The 26,564-nt window shown below is 43.2% G+C and overlaps 2 protein-coding genes across 4 annotated transcripts in view; one reads left to right on the top strand and one right to left on the bottom strand.

The window, feature by feature from the left end:
* crim1 (cysteine rich transmembrane BMP regulator 1 (chordin-like)) overlaps positions 1-2,504 on the top strand; it is a 38,595-nt gene extending 36,091 nt beyond the window's left edge. For all 3 annotated transcript variants that reach the window (XM_034111789.2, XM_034111788.2, XM_034111790.2), the window contains one exon: positions 194-2,504. In XM_034111789.2, coding sequence (XP_033967680.1) covers positions 194-376 — 183 coding nt within the window. In that variant the 3' untranslated portion in view covers positions 377-2,504. The remainder of the gene's footprint in view (positions 1-193) is intronic.
* Positions 2,505-3,126: 622 nt separating this feature from the next.
* On the bottom strand, positions 3,127-26,336 carry eif2ak4 (eukaryotic translation initiation factor 2 alpha kinase 4). The gene is given in 40 exon segments (XM_034111512.1): positions 3,127-3,506; positions 5,375-5,490; positions 6,439-6,483; positions 7,198-7,266; positions 7,747-7,850; positions 8,237-8,292; positions 8,385-8,497; positions 8,643-8,729; positions 11,089-11,217; positions 11,516-11,623; positions 11,764-11,898; positions 12,476-12,646; positions 12,733-12,798; positions 12,920-13,036; positions 13,630-13,798; positions 14,218-14,267; positions 14,563-14,684; positions 14,996-15,071; positions 15,805-16,041; positions 16,129-16,179; positions 16,614-16,715; positions 16,839-16,918; positions 17,010-17,073; positions 17,223-17,327; positions 17,522-17,644; positions 17,727-17,816; positions 17,890-17,962; positions 18,042-18,184; positions 18,186-18,482; positions 18,581-18,735; positions 19,172-19,287; positions 20,109-20,647; positions 22,889-23,046; positions 23,163-23,263; positions 23,342-23,517; positions 23,602-23,682; positions 24,137-24,310; positions 25,107-25,209; positions 25,713-25,828; positions 25,967-26,336. Coding segments are annotated over 40 exon segments (5,007 nt in total). The 5' UTR covers positions 26,099-26,336; the 3' UTR covers positions 3,127-3,448.
* Positions 26,337-26,564: the final 228 nt, after the last annotated feature.

The raw sequence follows: 26,564 nt of genomic DNA, 5'->3' as shown, positions 1-26,564 counted from the left end.
AAAAATGTAGTCTTTTGGCAGTAGAATCAGCTTTGAAAGGTTGGGCAACTCTTCCAATGGCCCTTAACTACGCCATACAGGCGCCATTTCATGCAAGTTGACAAAAATGAGTACATTTTCTTCTAGCTGTTAAGACCTGAATGATATCTTCAAACTAACAAGGGATTATGTTCTTTCACCTTTTTCTGCTAAGACGGTGATCCTCAAGAAGCACGTCAACAAGAACTCAGTGGTCTACATGGAGCCCTCCAAGGAGAACAAGTTTCAGAATGTGAAGAACGACTGCGGCATCATCCACTTCTCTCCAGAAATGAGCTCCACCTGTGGGGACAAGATGACCATCCCCAGGGCCAAGCTGAGCAACGACTGGTGCTAAAAGACAAAGAAACACCTCTGAAACTCTGCAGATCAGAGCTGTCCGACACCTCCCACTCTCTCTTACTGCTGTTTCCATGGTGATGAGTGCAACAGTGCACACACATCTTGGGTGCCGCCGCCGCCTTGTCTTTCCACCCTTTTGTCTGTGAAACTGAGGACGCTCTACAAGACAAAGCAAGTGGCCTATGCTTCTTTTCAATTTGTGTCCATATTCTTCTGTGTTTGGATCGTTGTGGTGGAGTGGGATGCTGGGAGGTGGATGGACGGATGGACATATGATGGACATATAAAGGACACAGCCACTCCAGGCTTTAAAGCAGAGAGGGAGGTAGTCAGAGGCTCCTCCCTCACAATCAGACTTTGACTGTGAACATTGTAATATTAATGCTTATTATTGCCTCCTTAGAAACTGAAACTCTGAGGCAATAAGAGAAGCATTACAAAGCTTTAGGAGAGGGGCTTGGGCTGTAGTTAAAAGGAAGGTTTTCGAGAATGATGCCCCCCCCAGCAGTGCTTCATGGATGTAATAATTTTCCTCAGCAGGGAGGCCAAAGGAACTGATAATCCAGTTGGATCAAATTGGGTTCAGCAACCAAATCATAAAGTCAACAGGCTTTATATAGACCCACAGATCCAAACCCCCTGCTTTACAATGTGTGGTTTCATCTTAGTTTTTGTATATTTCTACAGTATTTGTACTAGTTGTAGTGTTGTTCTTGGCCACCTCTCGTTTTTATTATGGGTGTCTCGGCGGGGCCAGATTGAAACATTTTGAAGATGCCAGTCTAAACATTCCTGCGATCAAGTTCAGGAAGGACACACTTCCAAAAGAATAGCCTTTGTTTCTACCTTCGTATGACCCGAGTCATTCCATTCATAAAACTACAAACCACAATTCTCAGAAAGGGAATTTGTGAACTCCTTCTGCAATACGGTAGCAAGTCGCCTTCATCTTTCCACTCTGTCTCACCCAGAAGGACTCAGTCGTACTTCATCATTATTAAAATTGCAAAGTGTAATGATGTTCATCCAGGAAGAATGTCATTTCATTGAGTGAATAGCGGTGCTAGACGCTTCATCTGGACCTATGAGGAATGTCTTTGATATCATGCCTCGCTTCATAACCTCCTTCACAGCTGTGTGGAGCTTCTGCTCACACCGAATGTTAGTGATGATTCATTTTAAAGCCTTAATGCATATCATTTCATTTAATGACTGTGTAAACCCATATCCAGGAACTTAAAAACGGTAATATATTCACCCATTATTAAGATGAGCAGATATTGTTGTACAGCGTCACAGATGATTCCCATCATCTTCAAATACAAGTGAATGATGTGATGTGGAAGAGTGGAAGCGGAGCTCTCTAGTAACGCTACCCAAGGGCACACATTACAGAGCGTGTTAAAGAGACGTAGCACTTTCTTTGGAGCCAGTGTTTCTTTTTTTAGAAAGCTCCCTGCAGGATTCTTGTAGGGATACAATTCCTAATCAGGGATTTGATAGGCATATTAAGCCCTCGGAGATGTTAAACCACTCAAGTGAACACGCTGTTGCAGCTACAGGCTCTGTACCAATGTGATCAGAACGGGGAGAGGATAGAAACTGAGAAGCATTACGAAAACAAACCTTGGTTTCATAGGAAAATGTTTTGGAGTTCTCAATCCTTTGCCAGTTTCTCAATACAAAGACCTTTCTGATGCCAACATTGGTTGGAGACCAATTTATATTGAAGTGTTTTAGTAACTCGGTAGATTTGTGTCTGTTTGAATCATGACCATGTGCTTTAAAAAGAAGAGGTGACTGTAAAAGCTTACGCAATTCTTTGTTCTTCTATGTGTAAAAAAAAAAAAAAGTAGTTTAAATTAGTAGGACAGAAGAGTACCTTATTTATTTTTTCACATAGCTTTATTTATTAATACTAAACTATAGTTTGAGATTGTCTTTTTTTTTGGAAAATGAACTTTTGGTAGCCAAAGCTGCTGTACATTGTAGACTATTTACCATTTCTATCTGCTATATTCTATACAACCTTATTTATTTCACTGTTGAAAAACCTGTAAATATGTTTCCTAGATGAACTGTAACATTTACACTTATTTTGAAAAATAAAAGTGTGAACCAAAGTGTCCCGTGCAAATGACTTTTAGAGGAACAATCCCCAGCGATGCCAGTGCAGTGATGTCATTCAAGATGGCATCTGTTAGTGGTTCTTAACCTCACATTCACATCTGGTGCTCGACTTCTGTCCCAAATGGCTTTCAATCTGATTGTTCTCTTATCTCAGTAGCATTTGCAGATGTGTTTAGTGGCGGTAGGTTGTTTCTGACGGGGGTCCTTTGAGATTTTAATGCAAGTGAAAAGCAAGTAGCCCTCTCATCTAACCAATGGGCTAATAAAAGCCCGGAAAAGACACGCAGGCCTGGAAACCTGTATAATCCTCCGCAGACTGTGCTGTTGTTTTGACTTGTCCGTCCAAGCTTGCTCATAAACTTCAAGGTGAGGAAGCTTCTCCGGAAGGATCAATAAAGTAAACATTAGGGTCAGTTTCCCAGGCCTTGGATATGTCAAATACGCAACACAAAGCCTTCAAACTCCACAAACATGCCCGACGTGTCTCAACTGAGTTCATAGCAACAAGGTTAAGCATTAGCTTATGAGGTATTACTCAGTATGCAGGTAGTCAATAATGAGGCTGCATTTTTGTTGTACTCAGATGTGTAATTAAAATAGACACAACATATCAGCTCTGTGGGAAAAGGTCATTTATTCAAATTGTTGCTGATTAGAAAAAGTTAAATTGTTGCCTTCATGTCACCATTTTCAGTAGAAATCCATCTTTCAACTTCTAGAATTCTATTAAGGCAATAGAGTGAAGACTGTCTACATAACACTGGAAAGTTAACGATTTTGAATAACCATTCAACATGGTAAACATGGTGTCTTTGGGGCTCGCGCTTTCTAAGAAGGAAAGCTACAAGTCCATCATGAAACAAGTTCTGTAGGTCCAAAGATGAAAAGTCTCTGGGAGTCTGAAGCACAGCAGGTCAGGGAGCTTGGGTCTTGGTTTTCAGAGAAGGATCTTGTAGTAGTCGTCCTTGTAGCTGTACAAGACCACCACAGCCAGCCTGAAACGGGACAACATCCGTCAGTTATTGATTCAAAAGGATCTAAAAACCACACAAATGGGACTTCAAAAAATAAGGACAGAGAAATTCAACCGGGAAGGTTTCCACATATTAGATTTCCACGTATTAGATTTCTCTAGATGAAGAGGTCAGTCAGTTTAAATAAACACAGGATTCAACTCTGCCATGTCCAGGGTAAAACCTTTCACGAAACAAAAGTACTGTTATTTCCATTAGTTGGCGCTGACATTAGCTCAAGCATGGCTGTGCCTGTGAACACTTCATAAAGCTGCTAGCATGGCTGCAGATGGGTAACAGCAGCACTGGAGATACCGATCGTACATGCCAGCAGTGGTTTTAGCTAGAACTAAATCTCAGTGAGCCCTTGGGATAAGTTGACTTTATGATCTCGCGGCTGCCAGGTGACTGCATGAGCCTTTCAGCCCACTCATCTGGCCTTGGTTGCCTGTGCCTCACATTCATTGAAAACAACAAACAACACGATGAATATATCCATTGTTGCCTCTGTGACGCATATTTATCACCAGTCTTTTCCCCCCACTAAATGGCAAATCAAACACACAGCAGAGACAGGAAATGAAAACCAACTGCTCTGGAGAGGCAGAAAGAGAAGCTCTTTTTTTTTTGTTAGCATCTCATTCATGAAGGAGAAAATCCTCTGAATCCCTCACAGGGTTGCTCTCTATGGGCATTCACCAGCGTCACTAGGAACTCAAACACTGGGGGTTTTGCCTGGCCTTTGAAAACAACGTTCTGCTGGGAAGCATTAAGCGCTACATCCACAACCGCAGCATTTGGTGAAGTTAAACCCTTGTGCTGAAATCTCTCTGTCAATCAACCTGGGTGTTAAGAGACAGACCTCAGAACACCAAACAAGGCAAATCCTTCTCCAGGTTCTACCTCAGGAAACGGGCTCAGCCGAGGATTTGATATTCTGCAAGGCAGTAGTTATCCGTATTACTGCTCCCTTTGAAGGACTGTCACACCTACACCTGGAGTGTGGTGTGGGCTCGCTCGCAGCTGCCCGTAAAAGGAAGTGTGCACTTGTTGTGGTCTTTAATGTATTCTACGGTTTTTCAGGTTTCATTTTAATAGCAAGTGGGTAATGGATGGAAACATATGAGCGGAGCAGTGGGGTCTTTGGCTCACTACTCACTGGGGTTTGTCTTCAGAGTATCAAGTTCAAACAGTTTCTTTACTTTGGAAGAGTAAAACATTTTGACACTTGAGAATGTTAAAATTGACAGAGTTTAAGAAGTTATTAGATTGGATTCTTATCCTTTCTCAAATATAGAAACCTAAATCTTGAACATTTCCATTTAAATAAAAATGTCTGTTAAGTCTCTTTCTATCATGGAATGAGGCAACACAATTGTGAGGAGCCTCTTGCCCACAAATGAAACCTTGCATTGGCCGTATTATAATATTTGAAATATCTCAACACCAATTAGAGTGATTCCCTACCTACCACTCGCGCCAGCAGCGGGCTAACATTTAGATTTTAAGTCAAATGTCTCAACAACTTTTGTATAGATTCCCATTAAACGTGTTATACACGTCAGCAGGGCCGAGACGACAAGGATAACAACTTTGGGTAACGTTCCCTTTTCCTTCACCGCAATAATGATGTAAAAGTTTCACTTATCCGGTGAATTATCTCAGCATCGACGAGTTGGATCAGCACAATCTTCGGTACATACTCATGGTCAATAAAGAATGAATATATTTGACTTTCTTTACAATGTAGGTGATATAGCAAGCTACGTCTGGGAATAATAATAGATAGGAATTATTAAGATCTGCAACAAGTTGGTTTTTCTTTGCCGATAAGAACACAAAAAACTAACTTCTTGGTCATTTTGAAATGGTGGATCTCATCGCAGATGGACTTCAGGTAGCGCTGCTTGGGTAGACGAGACAGCAGAGTCTTCACGCTGCTGTTGAACTGCTCTTCGCTATCAAACTGGAAAGAAAGAAAGAAAGAAAGGAGAGAGCCCGTGTGAATGCAAGAAATTAGAAAGCAGTGAAGGCAAGAAATGTGACGAGAAATGCAGAAGCCGAATTCAGTGCATCAAACAAAGCCTGGTAGAGGTTAGTTTACTATATCAACAGTGTTCAGAGTATCCAACACAACAGCTCACAAGGTGTCAGTTCCCTTTATGTTTGTTAACAGAAAAGTAAACCGCATTTTAGAGGAATAAATGGGCTTTTTCTTCTGCAGCCTTGGAGTATATTTGTTCAAGTAGAGTGTAGCTACAGTGGGTTTATAGATTTCCTCTGCTTTGTGTGTGACTTGGGGTAATTTGCCGTATTTAAAGCAGGCCTTTCCTGCACGCCTGGCTATACCCACTGTGTATTGTCACCCGTTTTATATACTAAAAGTGTTTTCTTTGACACATGTGCTTGCGAAGGGGGCCGACTGTATAGGTGGCCCATTCATTTATGGAGTGGAGGCTTTTGCTTATATAGAGGGGTGGTGTAAAGTGCGTTCTTCAGACGTCTTCATGTTACTTAGCACAATATCATTTAAGACTTTTAAAAACCTCTGCTCTAAGGAACCAGGGTTTCTTTATGAGTGCCGCTTTGGTCAGGAGTTTGGAATGTGAATTTTAACACCTCTTAAGTATCCGTTTTCTTAACTGTATGTGTCTGTCCCATATGTGAGCCTTGTTAAAGGAATGAACGTCTTTGGCAGAGTTCCCTGGCTGTGGAAAAAGGCCAGGGTGTTCCCTCAGTCCACTCCTCATCGGGCCTGTAAGGAAGGAGACGGGATCCCCACTTCCTGTCTGCGATCTTGACCTCTATTGGCTGTTCTTTCCACCCTCCCTCCCTCCCTCCCTTCCACCCTTAAGGATGTCGCCTTTTATTAACTATGCCAAAGGGTCTTGATAAAGCCAAGTATGGAACCTACCTCCAGAGACAGGAAGTTCACCAGCGTTTCCTTGTTCAGGTCCACCTGTGGGACGAAAACAAGCAAAACACAATAGAGCCTTATCTCGTGTTGCAACAGTTTCAGAAATGTTTTTATAATACAGCTCTAAAAATATCAGCCAATCGCTTGTGCAACTCTTTCAACACAAGATAATCCACACCACTTGGGTAAATGTACCCATAGTTCCACAATGCTCTGGCCAGGCCTAAGAAGTACTCGATGTCCCGTTTACAGGAAGAGTACTAGACAAGCAGGCTACTGCCCACAGTGAAGATGCATAGGCCTGTGTAACTCTCTGCTTGTGGGAATCAAGGTGATTATGTTTCAATAACTTGCATTTACTGCTGATGAAATCCAGACCCCAATATGAAAGACAAATTAATTGTGTGTAGCTACATTGGTAAAAAGAAAAACAAGCACCGGATGATTTACTTTGAGAATATCAGGCCATACATCTTCAATGCAACCACAAATAAACACAATATGGCAGCCATTTACATCCCCTGAAATGACACGGTGACTGCCTTCTGTTTAGTGTTCATTGTTCTGTCGCGACTGGAACGGATTCACAGCCATGTCAACCTCCAGCACGAGGCACATCACTATAAAAGGGCTGCTCCCAGGGATGTTTGATCAAAAAGCCCTTTTCGCCGCTCTGTGATTCCACACATGGATTCTAGAGATAAGGGTGGGAGAGCAGAACAAGGGGGAGCCGGGGTAAACAAACAAATGACTTACTGCCAGAACCTCGATGTCATTGGTTTTGTTCTGTAAATTGCTCGCGAGATTTTGTAATCTGGTTTGGATCTGAAAGAGAGAGTTAGAAAGGAACAAAATAAGAGCAAGAACAAAGTGAAAAGGATGAAAGTAAATAGTGGTGGTTCCCATGATCAAAAGAAACCAGGAGGAAAAAGAATACTACAAAGGGCATACTTTTTTTAAGTAAGAAAATTGGGTTGGTTTTCAGTTACAGTTATCGTATTCTTATTGACAAACAATGTGATGTCTGTGTTTATTTCTCTTGCCATGCTTGTTGTTATTATTCACCATTTGTGAAGCTGTAGAGAAATGACTGGATGAGTGGGTGCGGACATACACTCGAGAGGTTTAAATGTCAAACATTTGTGAACATTTTTTATTGGTAACTACATCAGAAGATCTGGCTCACCAAATCATCGAAAATAAGGGATCAGAAAAGATGGAAAGAGAAGCGTATGTGTGTGTGTGTGTGTGTGTGTGTGTGTGTGTGTGTGTGTGTGTGTGCGCGCACGCACTCGCATCACATACCTGAGTCTCGTAGCGTCGTCTAATATTAGAAGAGACTTTGTCCGGGCCGATGACGTTCACATTCATGTTCATGGGGCCGCTGCTCCCATGCTGTTCTGAGGAGCCTGGAGACAGAAAAGGGACCATTTCCACATTTCATCCAATCAGAAGGCTTTGGTTAATCACACCTTAATCTCAAATGTACACATTCCAATGACATGACTGTGAAAACTGCCTCGCTAAAGTCTTTCAATTTAATTAAATCCGTTTGTATGCTACCCGTCTACGTGCCAGAAGTTGGTGTGAAATGTAACACTTCTTCTCTTTTTGCACTTATCGTACGTCACTGGCTAACAAATCAGTTAAATTCCAGAAGTGTAAATTCAGTAGGATCAGTGCTACTTTACAGTCGTACTTTTAGTATAAAAACAGGTGTGAATGCTGCAGTAAGGCTATACATTTTAATTTGCATATATAGAGGCGTTCTGGAAAGACTAAGGGGTAATCAGACCTGTGGTGTTGAGCAGCGATCCTTTCGGGTTCTGAGACATGCTTTCAGACATTTCTCTGCAAGGGGCACAAGGACAACATTATATAAGAACACACCGCCTTACATCATGCAGACGTCTGAGCAGCGCATTACACCAAAATGTCTTTACCTGATGTTTCTGTCCTCAAAGAATTTGGTTCGACATTTCTGAATGATGTGGTCCACCAAGTCGGACTCAGGGATCCGTTTCTCAGACTGCCTGTCTTTCTCAAAGGACTTGACCTGGAGACAGACAGATACTTTAGCATGTGCTAAACCACTCTATAATTCTCTCTTAAACAAACAGCTTTGACAGCATTATAATTCTTTTTTTTTTTATGTAATGTATTCCCGCACAATGCTTTGCTGCACTGTCGGTCTGGTTTACCTTCACATAGTTTCCCTCCTTGTCAGAGACTAGGACCATGCAGCTGATGCCGGCCAGCCTGCAGTGCTCCATCAACGTCTCCTGAGACTAAACACAAGAGGACCAATGCTCAATTACTCGCACACAGACAATATAGGTGGTGATTTAAGGTGTCATATTATGCTCATTTCCAGGTTCATACTTGTACTTTGAATTTGCACATGTTCGATGTTCAGAACACGCATTCGTTTTCCCTAAACTGTCTGACTGAATGTACCTGTAATTACCCTCAGGCTTAAATGCTCAGTTTTTAGCGCCCGTCTCTTTAAGAGTACCTCCTGAAAAAGCTGCTCTGATTGGTAAGGGGTTTCTGGGAGTTCCGCATCTGCACCTACGATCTGCACCCCTCATTGAAGGCAGGGATTGCCTGTAATGACGTGTAGCCGCACTTATAATTGTACCTATAAATTGTACAACCTAATAAGACGTGAAGGACCTGTTCAAAGGCAGTCTCCACATACAGGCTGTGCGTTTCTTTCTTAGGAATTAGCCTTTTAATACCACTGTACTTGCTTTGTAATAACAATAACACTAAATCTCAATCCTGGAATATGCTGCCTTCAATGGCTGCAATCCCTAGAACTAGGAGCACATTAAAAAAAAGAATGGAGAGGGAATATTAATTGCACAACATACTGAATATGTGTACCATTCACTTGAACATGTCCTGTCTGGTGGTAATGTTGGTGCTTGAGGATCTAACCTGGAGGGACACAGTGTGGCCGAGTCAAGAGGGAGCTGGTAACTTAACCATTTGGTCTTAATGGTTATTAACCATACCAGTTTGACAGAGACTTTTCTTCCATTAATTACTAAAAGAGTCAAGTTTGTCATTTAAAACCATTTTGAAATCAGGGCTCATTTTGGGGGGAGCCCTGGTTCAGAACCTTCTTCTTCTACAGCAGCAGCACACACTCAGTGCAGGCAGAGTGTGCACTGTGCCGGGAGTCACGACCAATATCAATGTGTGTTCAGGTAACGTGTTCAACCATGACACTCTGTACGGACGTATGTGTGCGTTAGCCCAATTAATTACGCCAACTCGCAGCTCGAGAGTTTCATTTGGCTGCTCCACTAGACGAGCCAGTGGTAGTGCAGAACAACCCCTTCTGTGTTAACAAGCGTGTGTGTGTGTGTGTGTACGCACGTGTCATGTTTGCCTCGTCATCCTGTATGCACTAACACTTCTTCTTTTCTTATAACTTTCACGTTGACAGAACAAATTAAGTCAAAGTTAAGCCATTGCTCGGGGGGCCGGTGGGCAGCTCCGGGGCCATATGCCTAATCTGACCGCATGTGGAAAGGAGTTTGCCATATTTGGCAATTAAAAGCTAAAAGGAGTGGAACTGTCTCCTGAGGATGCTTTAAAGCTGCAGATTGAGGGCCTTTTAAGAGGCCAGCATGGGAAAGGTGTTAACAAAAGTCTAGTGAGAGGGGAGGGATGGATGAAGGGGTCCGAACAGCTCAGTCAGTGCGCAGCCTGCATACGTAATCTACAAATACAAACAGTGCTGACACTTTGGACATAATGCCGCTCTTCTTCAGCCAAACTGCCCGTAAGGACTTGTTAGGGGAAATGAAGGTGGCCAATAACTTTTGTCCTGAGCCAGTACATAAAGACAATGAAGACTGTTACAAGCAAAGCACTTATCCACTGCAGAAGTGGAAACAAAAGTTATAAAGAGCAACAAAAAAGGTCTACTGACATGTGGGCCCTCCAATTTGCCAAGGAGGGCGTTTGCACAAACACACAAACACAAGGCTCGGATCAGTTTGTCACATAAACATGAAGAATGTGACGGAGGCATGGCATCAGGATTTCTGGACCGGGAAATACATAACTTCACTTTGAGGGGACTCGTCTCATCTCGGCTGTTTCCCCTAACATGAGCTTATCATACAAGTGTATTGGAAGATTGTCTAACAGATGCCTGAGTCGATTATTGCAGAAATGACTCCTTTGTATCGTCCCAATATGGCCTCTTTCAAGTGCAGCTCATTCTCTAAGATGTTTAATATTTATGATGCTGTCACGATAAACTCTGCTGCTGACACATGAGGGGCATTTCCCCCTCAAGAACAGAAGTCGCCCCCTGTAGGAGGGTGGAAGTTACTACGGGACAAAAAGGAAATACATTTTACACCAATGTTCATTTCTATTCAGGGGTCTACAAAAGACGGAAAGTGGTCGAGTTTTGAAAAGAAAAAGGGGCTCAGTTTTATAATAACTGCGAACGGACATAAATCCTTCTGATTCAACGACTACAGTGCTTCTCTAGCCATGTTCTCTCTGCAGACGGTTTCCTTTTGCAGGTCCGGAAGCACGTCAATTCAACACCGTTCTGAGGGATCAATGACACAATGCATTTGGGTGAAGAACACAGAATGGACACATGTATTCTCTCACCTGTGAGACGTCATAGGCGATGTCTGCAGAGACACCAGTGCTCCACAGCTTCTGGACAACATTGATGGCTCTGGACATGGAAGAGTGTCCCACTGGGACCACCAGCACATCACAGGAGCTGACTGAGGGCTGATGGAATGCAAAAACAGAGAATGTAAAGAACAGAAAGTTATTGAATATCTCAGCATCTTATTGTCTTCAGATCTACCCACAGTTGTCTTAGGCACATCATGTCACATTTGAAATAAAAATAGAGAACACGATAATGACAATAGTCCCAGCGATCATAGTTATTAACATGTTTCTAAAAGCGGCTGTGTGGCGGCCGACTGCTATAATAAGGCATACTTAAATAGCTGTCTGCTGCGCCTTCATTACAATAATTAGGAATGATCCCAGTGTGTGTGTGTGTGTGTGTGTGTCTCACCGGCTCCTCCATGTTGGCTATAGCTGCACAGACTTTGTCCAGGGCCACGCTGGCCCCCACTGCAGAAGGCACCGGCACCGTGGAAGCTGGCCCACGAAACTCCAGGATCTAGCAGCACAGAGAACGAAAGACAGAACATAGACTGCATCCTATGGATTTCATTGAATACAGACCGAAGAGATATGAAGAAAAATGACTTGATAAAAAAAGCCACTCGTGCGGCACGGATAAACGCCAGTAAAACCCACCAGGTGGTCGTAGCGCCCTCCAGCTGCCAATATGTCCGGCACAGTTCGCTTGCGCTTCCTGATGAAAGCCACAAACTGGAAGATGATCCCACAGTGATGCTGCACCTTGTATACCAAGCCTAAGTTAACCACCACCTATAGAGAAGATACACATGTGTTAAAAGGAAAGAGAACATACACTTTAACCTCCATTCACCTAGAATGTGTGTGTTAACACCCCGCACACACAGACACTCAAATCCAGCATCAGACACTTTTTTTACGCTGCTATGGACAGTCTTGCACTAATGTACATTTTTAAAGATATTGAAGTGACTGTTATTTTTGTATATATTGATTGTTGTGCTTTTATATTAGGTCTTAAAGGTGGGGTAGGTAATTTTGGAGAAACCAGCTCGAGATCGCTAGAATTTGAAAATCTGCCACTTCCTCACAGAGCCCCTCCTCCAACACACACAAATGCACACATGACCAATGAGGGCACGAGATAAGTGTGTGCCCCGATGGAGGGCTGACAGGCAGGTAGGCCATCCAGTTACTTTAGCCGGGCCGGCGCTACGGCTTCCACAGAGGACATTTTGTAATTTTTATACATATTTTTATAAATATTAGTTTTTGTATTCGGGATTGTGGAAAACGGTATTTCGATCTCTCCGTCTCTGCACACATACATTTAAAGATCACAATAAAATTGACTTTGAATCCAAATCACCGGCAGTTTGACCCCCAGTTTCCTCAGCAGCACCGTGAGCTCCTCCAGGTCCTTGAGGCCCTGCTTGGCCAGCTGGGTGACGGCGGTCTTCTGTTTGGTGAGTGATGTCAGCAGTGGAGCCAGATCCTGCAGATTCCCCTTCTGCTCGATGTACTTGTACAGCGTCTGCAACTGGAGGCATGTCTGAGTTTAGAACAAGGGAGCTGCTGCTGATTATTTTTACAGCAGGTCCTCGTCCATCCCAGTCTGACACTTACGCTGTTGGTCGACAGGGAGAAGTTACATAACTTTGCCTCCACCTCACGTTTGGTCAGCTTTTCACTCTGGGGAAGACACAGAAACCAAAGGAATGCATTAACACTATTATATATGCTCATGCTAGCGTTTAGGCAACAGTCACGCACTGGGAATAACATCTGTGATGCACGTGTGACCTTCACTGACCATGGCTTCACACAGTATGGAGGACGCCTGGCTCAGTTTGTCCTCAGGGACTCCGCTGTGGAGCAGGATGGCCTTCAACAAGCTGGTGTGGTTCAGGTAGATGTTGTAGTTCCTCTCCTGCGGGTGCCAAACACACACACACACACACACACACACACCTTCAGACCTCTCAGCCGCAATTACAGTCAAAACTGAGAGCACTACTGTACAATGAGCGCCTCGAGTGAATAATGATTGGTGTGTCCGGCTGCCCTCTCATTCCGTCTGACTCGCGTATTCTTAAAAGCTTTCACACAAAGAGCAGGGCGGTGGAGGGGATCACAAACAGGATCTATGAGGGATGAATGATTAGGCCAGACCCTAAGGTGACGGAGTTCACCAAACATGAAGGAGGAGAGCCGACTGACGTGGCGCTGGGGTGTGTGGGCAGGAAATGGATTGGACTGGGAGGCAGAGAAGGAAGTGCAGGGAGCTGAGCACAACAGATTTACTATACCAATAATAAATACTGTGTCAATCTGTCAGGCTTAGACGTACTTTGGTATGTCAGGAATGTGAGCGGGAAGGGAAAAGGCAAAAAACAACAAGGGGCCAGGTTGCACTTCTGGCATCCGTAGGAAAATAAAGAACAATGATGCATCCAGCCAGTCAACAAAGTGCGTGAACAGGGTCCGCTCTCTGCGTAGTGTACCAAACAGACTGCGTATAACCTGAAGCACGGGGAACTCCTGGACTATCTCAGAGATGGTGTAGATGGTCTCGGCATCAGGGAGCAGGCTGCTGGTCACGGGGGTGATGATGTCGAAGGCGCACTCCAGAAGCTCCCTTGGGTGCGCGCGGTCCAGCTTTCTGGGACGGAAAACACGCTCGATGCTGTACCTTCGGAGAGATTGAGAGAAACATTCATAAGTCTCAACATTAATTAAACCGTTAACTTGGTGGCGACAGGACTTTACATTGCACATTCCTAATTGTTGTTACTAAAGATTTGACATGAATAACCGTCGCATTACAACTATAACGTAAAGGAATGCGTTGGGAACAAATGCAACGTTTCATTTGTATAGCTAAATGTACAAAAAAGAAAAGAAAATACATCCCAAACAATTGTGGTGGGTCTAGCTTAAAGATAGTTAAAGAGAAACAAAAATGGCATTAGAGTTTTATGCAGAGTTGCAAACAGAGTGCCCAGCATAAGTCAGTGACATACATCCTTTGAGCTCGTAGCTTGGTTGAGCATTTATTTAATAAATGAGGATATTATTAGGATTATATAATGTTACATCATTCAACTTTACCTCTTCAGGTGCGTTATGTTATTGCGAGCGACGTATCTTGAAAAGGCCATCTAAAGTAAAGACAGAGTTAAAGCACGGGGTGCACTCGTGTAATGACAGTGAAGTCAGTGCATACCAGGCTGTAATCAATCACACAGTGGAAACAACCATTTAGTGTTCAGGGTTTCCTGAGGTAGCAGGATATTAAGGCGGCTGCTGATTGCAGCCTCACACTATGTGTGTGTTTGCTGATGCAAATAGCTGGGTAATTAGTGTTTTCGTGCAAGCGCGGACATGCATGCTTGAGCGCGTGTTTTGTGTGTGTGTGTGTGTGTGTGTGTGTGTGTGTGTGTGTCTTGCGCTCACGCGAAGGTCGTAGGGCAGTGTGACCAGCATTCCACTGTGATCCATGAAGCAGGCCAGCTCGCTGCCATCATACAGCTTCCTGTTCCTGGGGAGGAGAAGCGGTGTCTGGAGGCGCACCGCACCTGAGGAGGAACATCATGTATGACTGCAACATCTGCATAAGATACCACACCCCTCGGTCGAAAAAGAGATGATGCGTGTGAGTAAAAACAAATAAGGACAGCTGGACATCATCAGCAAAAAAAAATACACTAGCACCTGCACATAATCTGCTCTGCCCCACAGTGCACTTATTGTTTTGCTGCCACTCTCTGGAGCAGATGTTGGGGTTCAGAAAAACGTGCTTCCAATGGGTCAGGAGTCCAAGTGGTTGGCAGTGGAGAGTCAACAGAGGCTCACACGCACACTCATCAAACAACCGTAGTGTACTCACCATGCTTCTTGAAGATCCTGGTGATTGTTTCATAAACATGCTGCTGCAATTTGGCACTGTTGAAGCTGAAGCTGCCCTGGAGGGAGAGCAAACAAACAGCCTCTGTTAGGGATCAGGAGACATGGAGTAAGCACTACCAGGCCTTCTGCTGGCCACTATACAGGCCAGATGAAAGGAAGCACCGGCGGTGTGTGAGTGCAGCCATTCAGATGTCTGCAGTGACATCTTCAGGTGGGGAGGGGGAACTTCAAGAGTACATGAAGTGGCTTTTCATATGGTGTTCCGTTTTTATGGTAGAAATATCTGGAACAAACTCTCAGAAAACTGCAGGTCACTCCAAGTCTCACTTCTTTCAAACTAAGGATGAAGACTTTTCTGCACACCGCTTCATTTTATTAAATTAAATAACTATTCATGACTGAGACTGCCCTGAACCTTTTATTCTTGTATTTTCTTTATTTACGTGACCTATCTTGTTTTAGTTTGCTTTATTTGTATTTATCTTGGCTTTTTATTGAAAAAATGTCAATGTAATTTTATTATGCGTTTCTGTTGCACAACGTTTTAACGCTCTTAATGTTTTGGGTAAAAAAAAATTGAAATTGCCTCGTGTGGAAATGTACTATAAATAAACTTGCCTTGCCTTCACACTTACATTCACCATATATCCAAAACACATATGTCTTCTATAGAAATATAAATAAAAGCACTTACTGTGCATCTACGTTTTTAATTCCCCAAATACCACACATCATATATCATTCTTAAAATAAATACGTGACACCAGTCAAAATATACTAGAACCACACCTTGTGCAGGTCTATGTCGTAGGTGTAATCCATGACCGGGGAGGTGTTCTGGGCGAACAGCTGGCCCACCATGGTGCGGTAGGATTTGCCGTTGATATTAGCCATGGTATGCTGCAGCACCTCGTGCAGCTCCGACTCCTCCATCTGTGGGGGGGGCAGCAGCTCGCTCTTCAGCAGCTCCTGGGCGGTGGGCCGCAAGGCCGGGTCGTGGTTCATCAGCCACTCTATCACTTTCCTCTGAAAGGAGTCACAGCCAGCAGCCCCGATTGTTAGACTGAGAACTCAGAGGAAAAGGCTTCATATGAAAATGCTACAGCGTCCTACCTGTGTTCCTTGCTCATATTCAGTAAAGTCCTCAGGAAAGATCATGAGCTCCTGCATCGTAGAAAGAAAAGAGTTGAGGTCAGTCACAAGCAAGTTATAAATCCCCACGCAGCCAAAATAATTGACATGGGCTGCAGTGGAATAGTCTTTTTTTGCTTAGGAAGTATCAAAGTGGCGGTCATAACAGCTGTATGAATGATCTCATTACTTAGGACATGTGCTTCAATGCTTCCATTATTTTCTCCTTTAGCATAGAGTAGACTGGCCTGTCTTTTACCTCGGACAACCAAGAGAAAGTTCTTTGCCACAATTCCATGCGGCAGCCCCACATACATAGCATCTGCCTAACATTATTCAGTTGCCTGGTGCAAGTCAAGTTAGATACTGTTGTGTATGTTTTTATAAAGTCCTTATGTCCTACAATGTCATTTTTTTCACTTTACGACTCCAGCAAAAATCGCCACCAGTCCTGAACATGAACGTACCGCACGCAGCTGGCTCAGGACAGAGATGCGCTCGGACCCTGTCGTCATTGGACGGTAGGACATCTCAAACAGGATAATGCCCAGGCTGAAAAGATCAACTTTCTGAGGACAAACAGAAAGGATAAATATCAGACACCTAAAAGTCTTGTGTTACAGGAGCGCGGCAAACTATGCAACTAAGATGGAGAATCTCAAATAATGTCTATATTTCAATACAAATCTTACTTGGTTGTAGGTGGCTTTGGTGTTCCCTTGAACCTCCGGACTGACGTAGAGTGCAGTACCAACCATGCCCGTCATGTTACCTGTAGAATAGTGATGCAATGTGTCAGGGAAGAACATGTGTATCAATCAAAATAGCATTAAATCATGTGAAGTTTTTCAAACCCTCTGCACCTGTTGGGTCTGGTTTGGGCATCACCGCTGAGCCGCTCTCCTCCACTTCAAATTTGCCTGCAGCCTGAAACAGTAAAGGAGTATGCGTGTCATATTGATGCGTAATCTAGTGTTACGAGCTATTAACCTAGGCGATTAAACATAGGGACACTGTTTCACATAACTCCACAGAGCAGCCCGTCTGTAGAGTGAAGCTGTTAGGCTAATACACACCACATTAGCAGGGCGGTCCGTAGCCAGGCCAAAGTCCCCAATCTTCACGTGGTCCTGTGAGTCGAGGAAGATGTTGACAGGCTTCAAGTCCCTGTGAATCATGCCCTAATGGAAAGGATTCATGAAAAGACCTGCTCAGTCATGCGTCATTAAAAACATGGCTTCCTTATTACCATACAAAATGCAACAGATAAATGCCTTGGATATAAAAGTGTGATACTAGCTTACGGGACACTTGCAAATGGCAAACATTATTTTTTAAACCATGCTTAGAACTTAAACACACACAGATAAAACACCTGCTCGTGGATGTAAGCAATCCCATCCAGTATTTCCCTGAAGAGCCTCGCTAAACGATTCTGGTCCTGGTGCAGGCCTTGATCTATTGTGTCCCTTAAAGTACTTTTTTCACAGTATTCCATCTGGTGGAAAACAGAACACCGGCATTAGATAGGAGGCAGTGACCTCTAGTGGTAGAGAATGGAGTATGATGGTGAAGCTTACTTGTATGTATAAGTGATGAGCTATGAGGAGGGGTTGGTCTGATTCTGTGGTGTCCCCTGCGTCTGTTACAGACCTTCTGATTGGCTCAACCTGCAAGAGGAGTCTGTTAGTTACACTATGGACAAATACTAATGAATAATAGATAAAGTGTAAATATTCAAACCTGTGACATATCGTCTGTGTTTTCATCTCCATTGTCAAAGATTATGTCGCTACTTGAATCACTGTCCGAAGGTCTAAAAGAAAAATGTGAAGTGTTGAGAGTTTGTGCAGGAGAAAGTATTGCTTCACGTTATCCCTAAAAAAAACACTTACAAAAAAGAGGCACCAAAAACATCTTCTTCTTCTTCACCCTCATCATCCTCTTCATCACTTGACTGGTGCCTGCTACATTTGGCGCTGGAGGACCTCTCGATGGAGGTGGACCACTCCACGGAGCTGGACAGTGCCGGGGGGGGGCGCAGCGTCCTCCACGTTGTCGGCGAGGCCCTGCTCGTTGACGGGCTTCGGGGACTCTTTGCGCTGGGGGGGCTTCTCGTTGGAGCTCCAAGGCTCGGAGTTGTCCGTGTTGCTCAGCATGCCTCCCGAGGGGGTCTCGTGCCGCTCGATCCACGCGTTGTAGTAGCGCACGATATTCTCATGGTTAAGGCGTGAAAGAAGCGTCACCTCGCCTTTGATTCGTCTGAACTGTTTACTGGCCGGGTTGACCAAGATGCGCTTCACAGCGTAGTAGCAACCGTCGAGGTTATTCTGAACCTGGAGTTGCAGGAGAGGGAAAGTGGAAGGGAAAAAGGGAGATCAACAGACAGTTTACTCGCCAGTGGAACATCATCCAAAAAGGCTTTAGGGCCTACCTTAATTACAGCACCAAATGCCCCCTTTCCAAGAAGCTGCAGTTCCTCAAACTCATTGAAGTAGCGGGAAAACTGCCTCTGCACCCCGGTGCTGAACGGAGCGTGGAGGATGTGGCTCTGTGGGATGACTGATAATGGGAAGTCCACAACAGGATCTGAGATGACGGAAGAAGAAAAAACATGACAACGACAACATGATGGAGAGAGAGCATACAACAGCATGACATCATAACTATAGGGGTGGGATTAGCTGCATATCATTAACACACTATACAATGAGTGTGCAGAACATAGACACCTGTAGAATGCAATGTAAAACAATCCATTAACAGTTATACTATTATTAAGTGTACTCTGCTTGTAATGTAAATATATGCTGCGAGGAAAGGAAATATCTTTATATTGATAGGAAAATAAGGAATTTAAAATGCTTTTTGTAAGATCTGACAAAAGGGTTCAAGTTGTCTCATTTGTTTGTAACTGTTTGACTCTACATTTGATGTTGCTCTGGTAGAATATTTTTGCTTTAATTGAGCTAAATTTACCTAAATGTTTCTTATATTTTATCCATGTACAAATAGTGTATATCACCTTCTGGGCTGTCAACCCGGTGCTGTGGCAGGTTTTTGGGCGAAGGAGGCTTGAGGAAGGAGTGTTCTAAAAGCTGCTGAGTTGTCCAGCGATCAGCTTCATTCAGGCACACACACCTGTGACAAAAACACATACAGTATTATAGACGCTTTAACTAAAATGTCTATTTTACGAATCCACATTGTGCTTTGCTGTCAACATAAAGCAGTAGAGCCATATTAAAAAGAAGGAAAAGGTCTAAACATTGTAAATGAAACCTAATGTTATGTATGTAAAACAACTTACATTTAAAAACATTATTTAAACAACCAGCAAAGAGGAAGACGGACATCTATAAAAATCATGGCCCAAAGGATGATTTAGTATATTAACAACAAATCCAGATGCTTCACAATACTGCCATGCATTTTCCAAGGCCCACTCCTCAGTTCTGAATGTGTTCCACTTTTTCAGTCACTGTTTTCCCTTTGTGCGTGTAATGTGTACGGCATGAAAATCTACCCGAAGAGACACAAAACTTTGCTGGCAACTATTTCAGTAATCAGTTAACTTACTGCATTCCTGGTCAAATATCTGACCTGAACCAAATTAAATCATTCGGGGCTTTGGACTAATTGTTGAACAAAACAATCTAAAATATCATAATAGCCATTTTCTCACAAATTGCTGTTGTTTCATAGATCAAACAAACTATTGCATACAAATAATCATTAGTTGAAGGTCTATTTCATTGAATGTAAGGTTTGCTTCTGTCAGTCGGTTGTCAGGAAAACAAACAAATCGTTCATTTAAAACAAATCAATAATCTTTGGAAAATGGTCAGGAGTCAGGACTATTCAAAAGTATTTAGTACACAAGAGTACATGACTTATAGTAAATTGTCTTAAACACTATTATACTCCTTTAAGAAGCTGGTAATGTATCTATCAATACATACTTATGGAGGAAATCCTGGAAGTCAGCAGGAAGGCTGGCTGGCACTGTCACTGGATACTCCTGCACCTCCTTCCCCTGACTCTGAGCCAGCAGCATCAGCCCCAAGTTCCACACGTCCCCTTTTTTGCCCGTTTTCGTTGGCATCGACGTGTCCTCCGAGAATCGCACGTGGGCTTGCTCGAAAATGTCTTCTTTGCAGATATCGGCGAATCTCTTGGATAAGCTGTAATCGGTCAGTCGTACGTTTCCCTCGGAGTCCACCAGCACACTGGAGGCCCCCAGCTGTTTGTGGACCACGGAGTTGGAGTGAAGGTAGTCCAGGGCAGCCAGCAGCTGGGCCGTGTAGTGGCACAGTTTGTCCAGAGGGACCGGGGTTTGTGTGACGAGGCTTTGGGTCAAGTTGACGCCAGCCACATGCTCCACCAGCAGGTTAACCACGAGGCAGTCCTCCTTCTCAGTGGAGCTCAGCGCCATGTAGCGCACCAAGTTTGGATGATCCAGCTGCAGGAGGGAGTTGAACTCGTTTTCGGCCCCGTGGATCTACACAGTAATTCAGAAGCATGGTTTAGTACTTAATCAGAATACCTTTATTAGTCCCACAGAGGGGACATTTACATTGTTACAGCAGAAAAGAGCCAAAGACAGTTTAATGTTACCTAAGAAGCATGCATAAAAAAAGTATTAAAGATTAAAAAAGTATAATAAAAAAAAGTTCTGAGGATCTAGCAGCCAGGTATATATTGCAGTTATTACCGGCATATATATCAGGGTTTCCCACACAGACTATACTTGGGCGGGCCGCCCAGGTATATTAACGGCCGCCCAAGTATATTTCGCGACCCATTTAGTTTTGTTTGTTTTTTTAAATAATTTTTTTTTTTATAATTTTTTTTTTTTATTGGTCCGTGACCACGACGCCATCTGCGATCGGTTAACTTGTGGACAATGATCCCTCACTCCCTTGCACTGATCTCGCCTCCTTCTGGCCTGTTAAGTGGCCTGCCTCACAGGGTGACTGGCTGTCCACATGATGTGGCCTGCCGACATGGCCACTGTCATACAGATCATAAATCAAAGCCCTTGATTGGTCTCTGTGTGTCATTCAAGCTCGGGATAAGTTCAGCTCAGGTGAGGTAAAGGACTCTCTGAGTGTTTAGTCTAAGTTCTCAGTGGGTCTCAAACGGTGTGGTCACCATTTATGTAAACACAACACATATTTCCATTTGAGAGGGTAGTGATTGGTCTAATGGATAGCGAGGTGGGCTGAAGATCGGAAGGCTGTGAGTTCAAATCCCGCGAGGAACACCACCACTAGTGTGCCCTTGAGTAAGGCACTTAGCCCTTAGTTACTCCAGGGAGAATGTCCCTGTAATCGGTCATTATAAGTCGCTTTGGATAAAAGCGTCAGCTAAATGAAATGTAATGTGATTAGTAAAATATGCATGAATAAATAAATAAAAAGTTAACTGGGTGAAAAAAGGTAAGATACCATTTTAAAACTTGTTGAGAGAAAACTAGTCTTTGCTGCTGCCTCAAAGAGGAGCAGGGGGAGAGGAGGGAGACAGGAGAGGCTGATTCAGGAGCACAGACACACTCACAACTATAAATGAACCAAAAATAAATTAATAAACAAGTTTCAGTGTTTTTTTCATATTGGAAATGGTATGGTATTGGTTATGGCCATGGTTTTATGATTATTGAAATGTATACAGTTCTGTTTAATATAGGTGTTTCCATAGATCTAGTCTCTTTATTTTCCCCTCAAAATGCACCAGATTGATGCATTTAACTCCAAAATAAAAAATAAAATCTTACCGGGGGGGGGCATGCCCCTGGACCCCCATAGAAGATTTGAGGTCGACCCCCACTAAAAATCACATGGATAGGTTCCTAAATACATTTTTTTTTTTTTTTTTTAAAGTAACCCATTTCCATATGTTCATGTGTGGGTAGTAGATTTAAACTATAGGGCTATCATTATGGGCCCTGCCTGTACCTGTTCACTCTGCCATCGCGTGAAGGGTCTGCTAACAAGCGACCAACAGAAAGGTTAATATTGTTGCACGTCACCTCACCCCCGCTACCACCACCACCCCCCAAGTATATTTCAGATATGTGGGAAACAGATCTGTGGGAAACACTGGCAGTTAATGGACCAGCACCAGAGGTGTTCCCATACACACAGGCGTTGGAGCTGTTCTTCATGAAATCCCAGAAGGATGAAGTGCTCTGACAAACAGTGCCATCTTTGCGCAAAATGATTATACAAGAATGAAAAGTCAATAAATAAACATGTTGTTAAAACTTTTTCTTTTTTTTCGGGCACCCCCCCCCCCTGCCCGCTGCCACCACCCGCCCAAGTATATTTCATATCTGTGGGAAACACTGTATATATATATATATATATATATATATATATTTATATTGCACAAAGAAAGATTACTTAAGGACTATTTTCCAGGTTTTCCTGATCTTAAAAACCGTTGAATACATTATTGAACCACTAAATAATAATAATAATACGTTTATTTATTATAATAATAGTAATAATGATAATAATAATACGTTTATTTATTATAGCACCTTTCACAGAAATAGAATTTCACAAAGTGCTTCACAATTAAGAACAAAAGTTGAAATTAAGACCACGGAGACATGAATACAATAACCACACGAGGCAGACATGTTTAAGGTCAACATAAAAACATAACACAGAGCACGTGGAGTCCAAAACTCCAAAACTAAACTCTTAATGATAACATCTGCTTTTATTTCACTTGCCTGCTTTTTGCAGTTATCAATCCTTCCTTTCTCCTGGCTGGTGAGAAACGTGCCCATCTTCTTGTTCCATTGAAGCGACCACTCGTAGATCACAGTAAAGTCTCCAGAGTTTTCCTCAAATCCATTATAAACGTTACGCCGGAGCCTCTCGCTCACACCTGTCACAATCAGAGACACACAATAGCACACACACAATAACACTCATGCCAACGGTTAACAGGTGGATTAAGCAACTTTGGACTGAAGTAGCTGCATCCTCTCAGACAAATCTCACCTAAGCTTTTCCCTCTGTGGACAACAAGATCTCCAAACGCGCTGCTGGAGAAGTGAAGAAGCTCTTGGGAGCGAGGGATGTCGTCATTACCTGTGTCACGTCTGGGTAAACGGATACACATGTCAGCCTTATTTTTATGTTTCTTTAAAACGAGAAGCATCAGCTGGATTGCTGTGTACCTGTGGCGTGTACTGGAGGTAGTCCGGTGGCGTGTACTGGAGGTAGTCCGGTGGCGGTTATTGGCGGCTCTCTTGCCTTCCATCAGTTCAGGAGGAAATCTGCCGGGGCTGGGTGGGCTCTTCCCTAACAGGGGGGAGGGAGAAGGGACTGGCTGATCCAGACTCTCAAGACGCTCCTGTGAATATTAACACCATTAACAAATGGTCAATCACAATTTATTTTTCTGCCGGGGATATGAGATAAGTTTTTCGATAAACACCTGTTTGGCAATCTCCTTTCTTCTCTTTTCTTCTCGTTTCTCCTCCTCTCTTTTTTGGATAACAGCCATGATCTCTTTTTCCTACAAGAACAAGAAAAATCTCAGTCAACACCCTGTTCGACTGAAACTTCCGTCAGTTGTCTTGGTTTTTTCATACAGGGTGCATAGTTTGTAGGGCTGCAACGATTAGTGGAATGATGGAACCACAACTATCTTGATAATTCATAAACCGTTAAAGTACATTTTCATGCAAAAATCCATCTTCGAACCAAACTTAGAGGTCTTTAAGCAAAGGCGATCCAATAGGGTGTCAAGCAGAAGTATTTTGTACTGCATGTTCATATGTAGTCAGATCAGATACACATGCATTTCTGCTTCTTATTCATGGAATTAGCTCTACTTTAGTTTCACTGTGTTGCTCCCACAAGATAAAGTTTCTGATCTTTTGTGAGTGGGACAACAAAATCACTTTAACATAATATAAGTTATATTATAAAACAAGGTAAGCATGAAGGGTTTTATCTATACTCCTAACCATTTCCTCCTCCTGTTTGCGCCGTTGGTCCATCTTCTGCTGCTCCTCCTGATCTCGTATCTCCTGCTGTCTCTGCAGGTTCTTCAGCATCTCCGCATGGAAGGAGCTTGACGGAGGCTTGTTGTGCTCGCTCAGAAAGCCCTGGATGTAGTCTGCCAGTTCGTAAATCATCACCTGGTGGACAGGTAGGTAGGGGTAAAGGTGGTTGTTGTTGTTGTTGTATATACTTGTATCTAGGGTTGCAACATTCCAGGAATTTTCAAAGATGGAAACTTTCCAATGCGAATAAACTGGGAATTTTCAAAATTGAAGGTTGGCTCTTCATAGGGAACTTTAATATAGTTGGGGAAAGTATATTTTAGCATAATCTTGACTAAAACAAACAGATGCCATTCAAGTACACTTGAATATCCATACCATAGCACACTGCTTACTGCATGGCTATTGAGACCACACGAAGATTCGCAACAGGCTCACAAATGTGAGAGTGGAAAAACTGGTTGGCATTCGGGAAAAGCTAAGGCTCTCTGAGCCTGACACAGAGCCATCCTCAACAAGGCTGGACAGTGACACTGCAGAGGAAGAGGAAGAGTGTGATGTTGATGAGGCCCAGGAAGAGCCCGTTGACTGAAAGGGTTTAGCAAAAATGCAGAGGGTTGCTTGAAGGAAGATGTGCATGTTTAATGGGACTTTTTGGAGGGAGAAGGGCTCTTTTCATTAAACATTTTGAATGGGACTTTGAGGGGATTTTTGGATAGGGGTGCATTTTGGGGTTGGGGGGGATGAGTAATATTTAACTCAACATTCCTGTTTTCGTTCTTCAATGAAACAAATAATTGTTCAATAAAAGAATTAAAACTTGTTCTGAACTACTAAAAAAATAAAAAGATAAAAAAATCTGTTGAAATGTCATGGTTTTTTTGCATCGAATGTTTTGTGTGTGTGTGTGTGTGTGTGTGTCCATCCTTACCTCCCCACATCGTGATGCCGCCAGCTTTGTGAGTTCACTCTGCAGATTCAGGAGGTTTTCGTTTGACAGACCATTGGCATTATGCAGCTCCAGTTCTGGAGGCCTGTTGGTGCCACCAGACATCAGTTAATAAGAGCAAAACACTAGGAGGACATGAACAAGTCCACACTGGAGCTTTGTTCTGATGAGACAGTTGTCTTGGAAAGTTAAAAGGTCACAGTTTGGCCTGTAGAGAAATATGCAGCATCCTTCTCATTAATTACCAATTGTATGGGATCACACAGATACGTTTTTTTTTAATATGTAATTAACAGAGGAATATAACAACATATCCATTAACTATTACTAACCATTATGAGGTTATTTCTTAAAGACTATGTTTTAGAAGAACATAATGCTTTATGTCTCAGCATGTGGACACACAATAAATAAGTTTCGCATTGCAAATGATACATGACCTGAGGACAGAATCATTAAAACAGCATTGTGAGTCTTGTCTCAGTGTGTGTGTTGATACCATGGTTGATACCATGGTTGATACCTTGCAGTGCAGTAGCAAACATGACCAAAGTGGAGACATGGCAAAGGTCAGGGGTCAGTACTCACGCATCTGGGTATGTGGGTGGGCATTGAACCTGCAAGTCCACAGTCACGTAGCATTCCTGTCCATTATTCAGACCGTTGGGCCGCAGGCAGAGATGCACCTGAGGGGGCCTTTTAACCTGAGAATACAGTTAAGGAATCCTTGTTAATGGGGTGACCATGTTTGATCGCTTCAAGTAAAAGTAGTTCTGTTTCAACTTTTGCCAATCATCTGCTTTAAAAGGCAATGCATTCTGCTAACTACCGTCTGTAGCTACCTTCCATGGGTCCTTGCTCCGCAGATCCTGGAAATCATCTCCAAAGATAGACGCGAGAGCTTCTAGCTCATTTTCCTGCTGGACCGTGTGGTCGTCAGTCCAGTCTGCTGGAGTGTGCTGCTTACTGCTCATTCTTCTTCCTCACTACATGGCACTGCTCGGGTCACACTCACACACAGACAGAAGGAGGAAGAGGCTCTTCCGCTGCACTCACCGCCGCCCTGTGCAGCTCCGGCACATTGTTCAGTCCAAACTTTGGCAGATAAGCACCTCAATGTTATTCAGTAAAATCGCTAACTAATCACGATATAGGCGACCACAACAACGCTGCCAACTGGCGCATGGCTGTTGCAGGCTGTGTCGCAGAAGGTGCAACGTCATCACTTTGCTCCCTCGAAAAATGGCCTCGAGAGGGCGGTAATCATCCCTAACTGATGCTTGTAACTGCATTTTTGTTGGGGAATGAGAATTATAATTAGTTATTTTCAAAATGAACATGTTCATGTCCTGTTTTTAGGTGTATTTCCCACTGTTAGTCCACTTTACTACTGTAAAATCTTGCTGTTGCATAGCCTGCCCCCTATTTCCCTAGTTTACT

The sequence above is a fragment of the Pseudochaenichthys georgianus genome, chromosome 22 (assembly GCF_902827115.2).
Source record: "Pseudochaenichthys georgianus chromosome 22, fPseGeo1.2, whole genome shotgun sequence".
Taxonomy (NCBI): domain Eukaryota; kingdom Metazoa; phylum Chordata; class Actinopteri; order Perciformes; family Channichthyidae; genus Pseudochaenichthys; species Pseudochaenichthys georgianus.
Note: the sequence above shows the minus strand (reverse complement) of the source record. Positions and strands in the feature narration are given on the sequence as shown.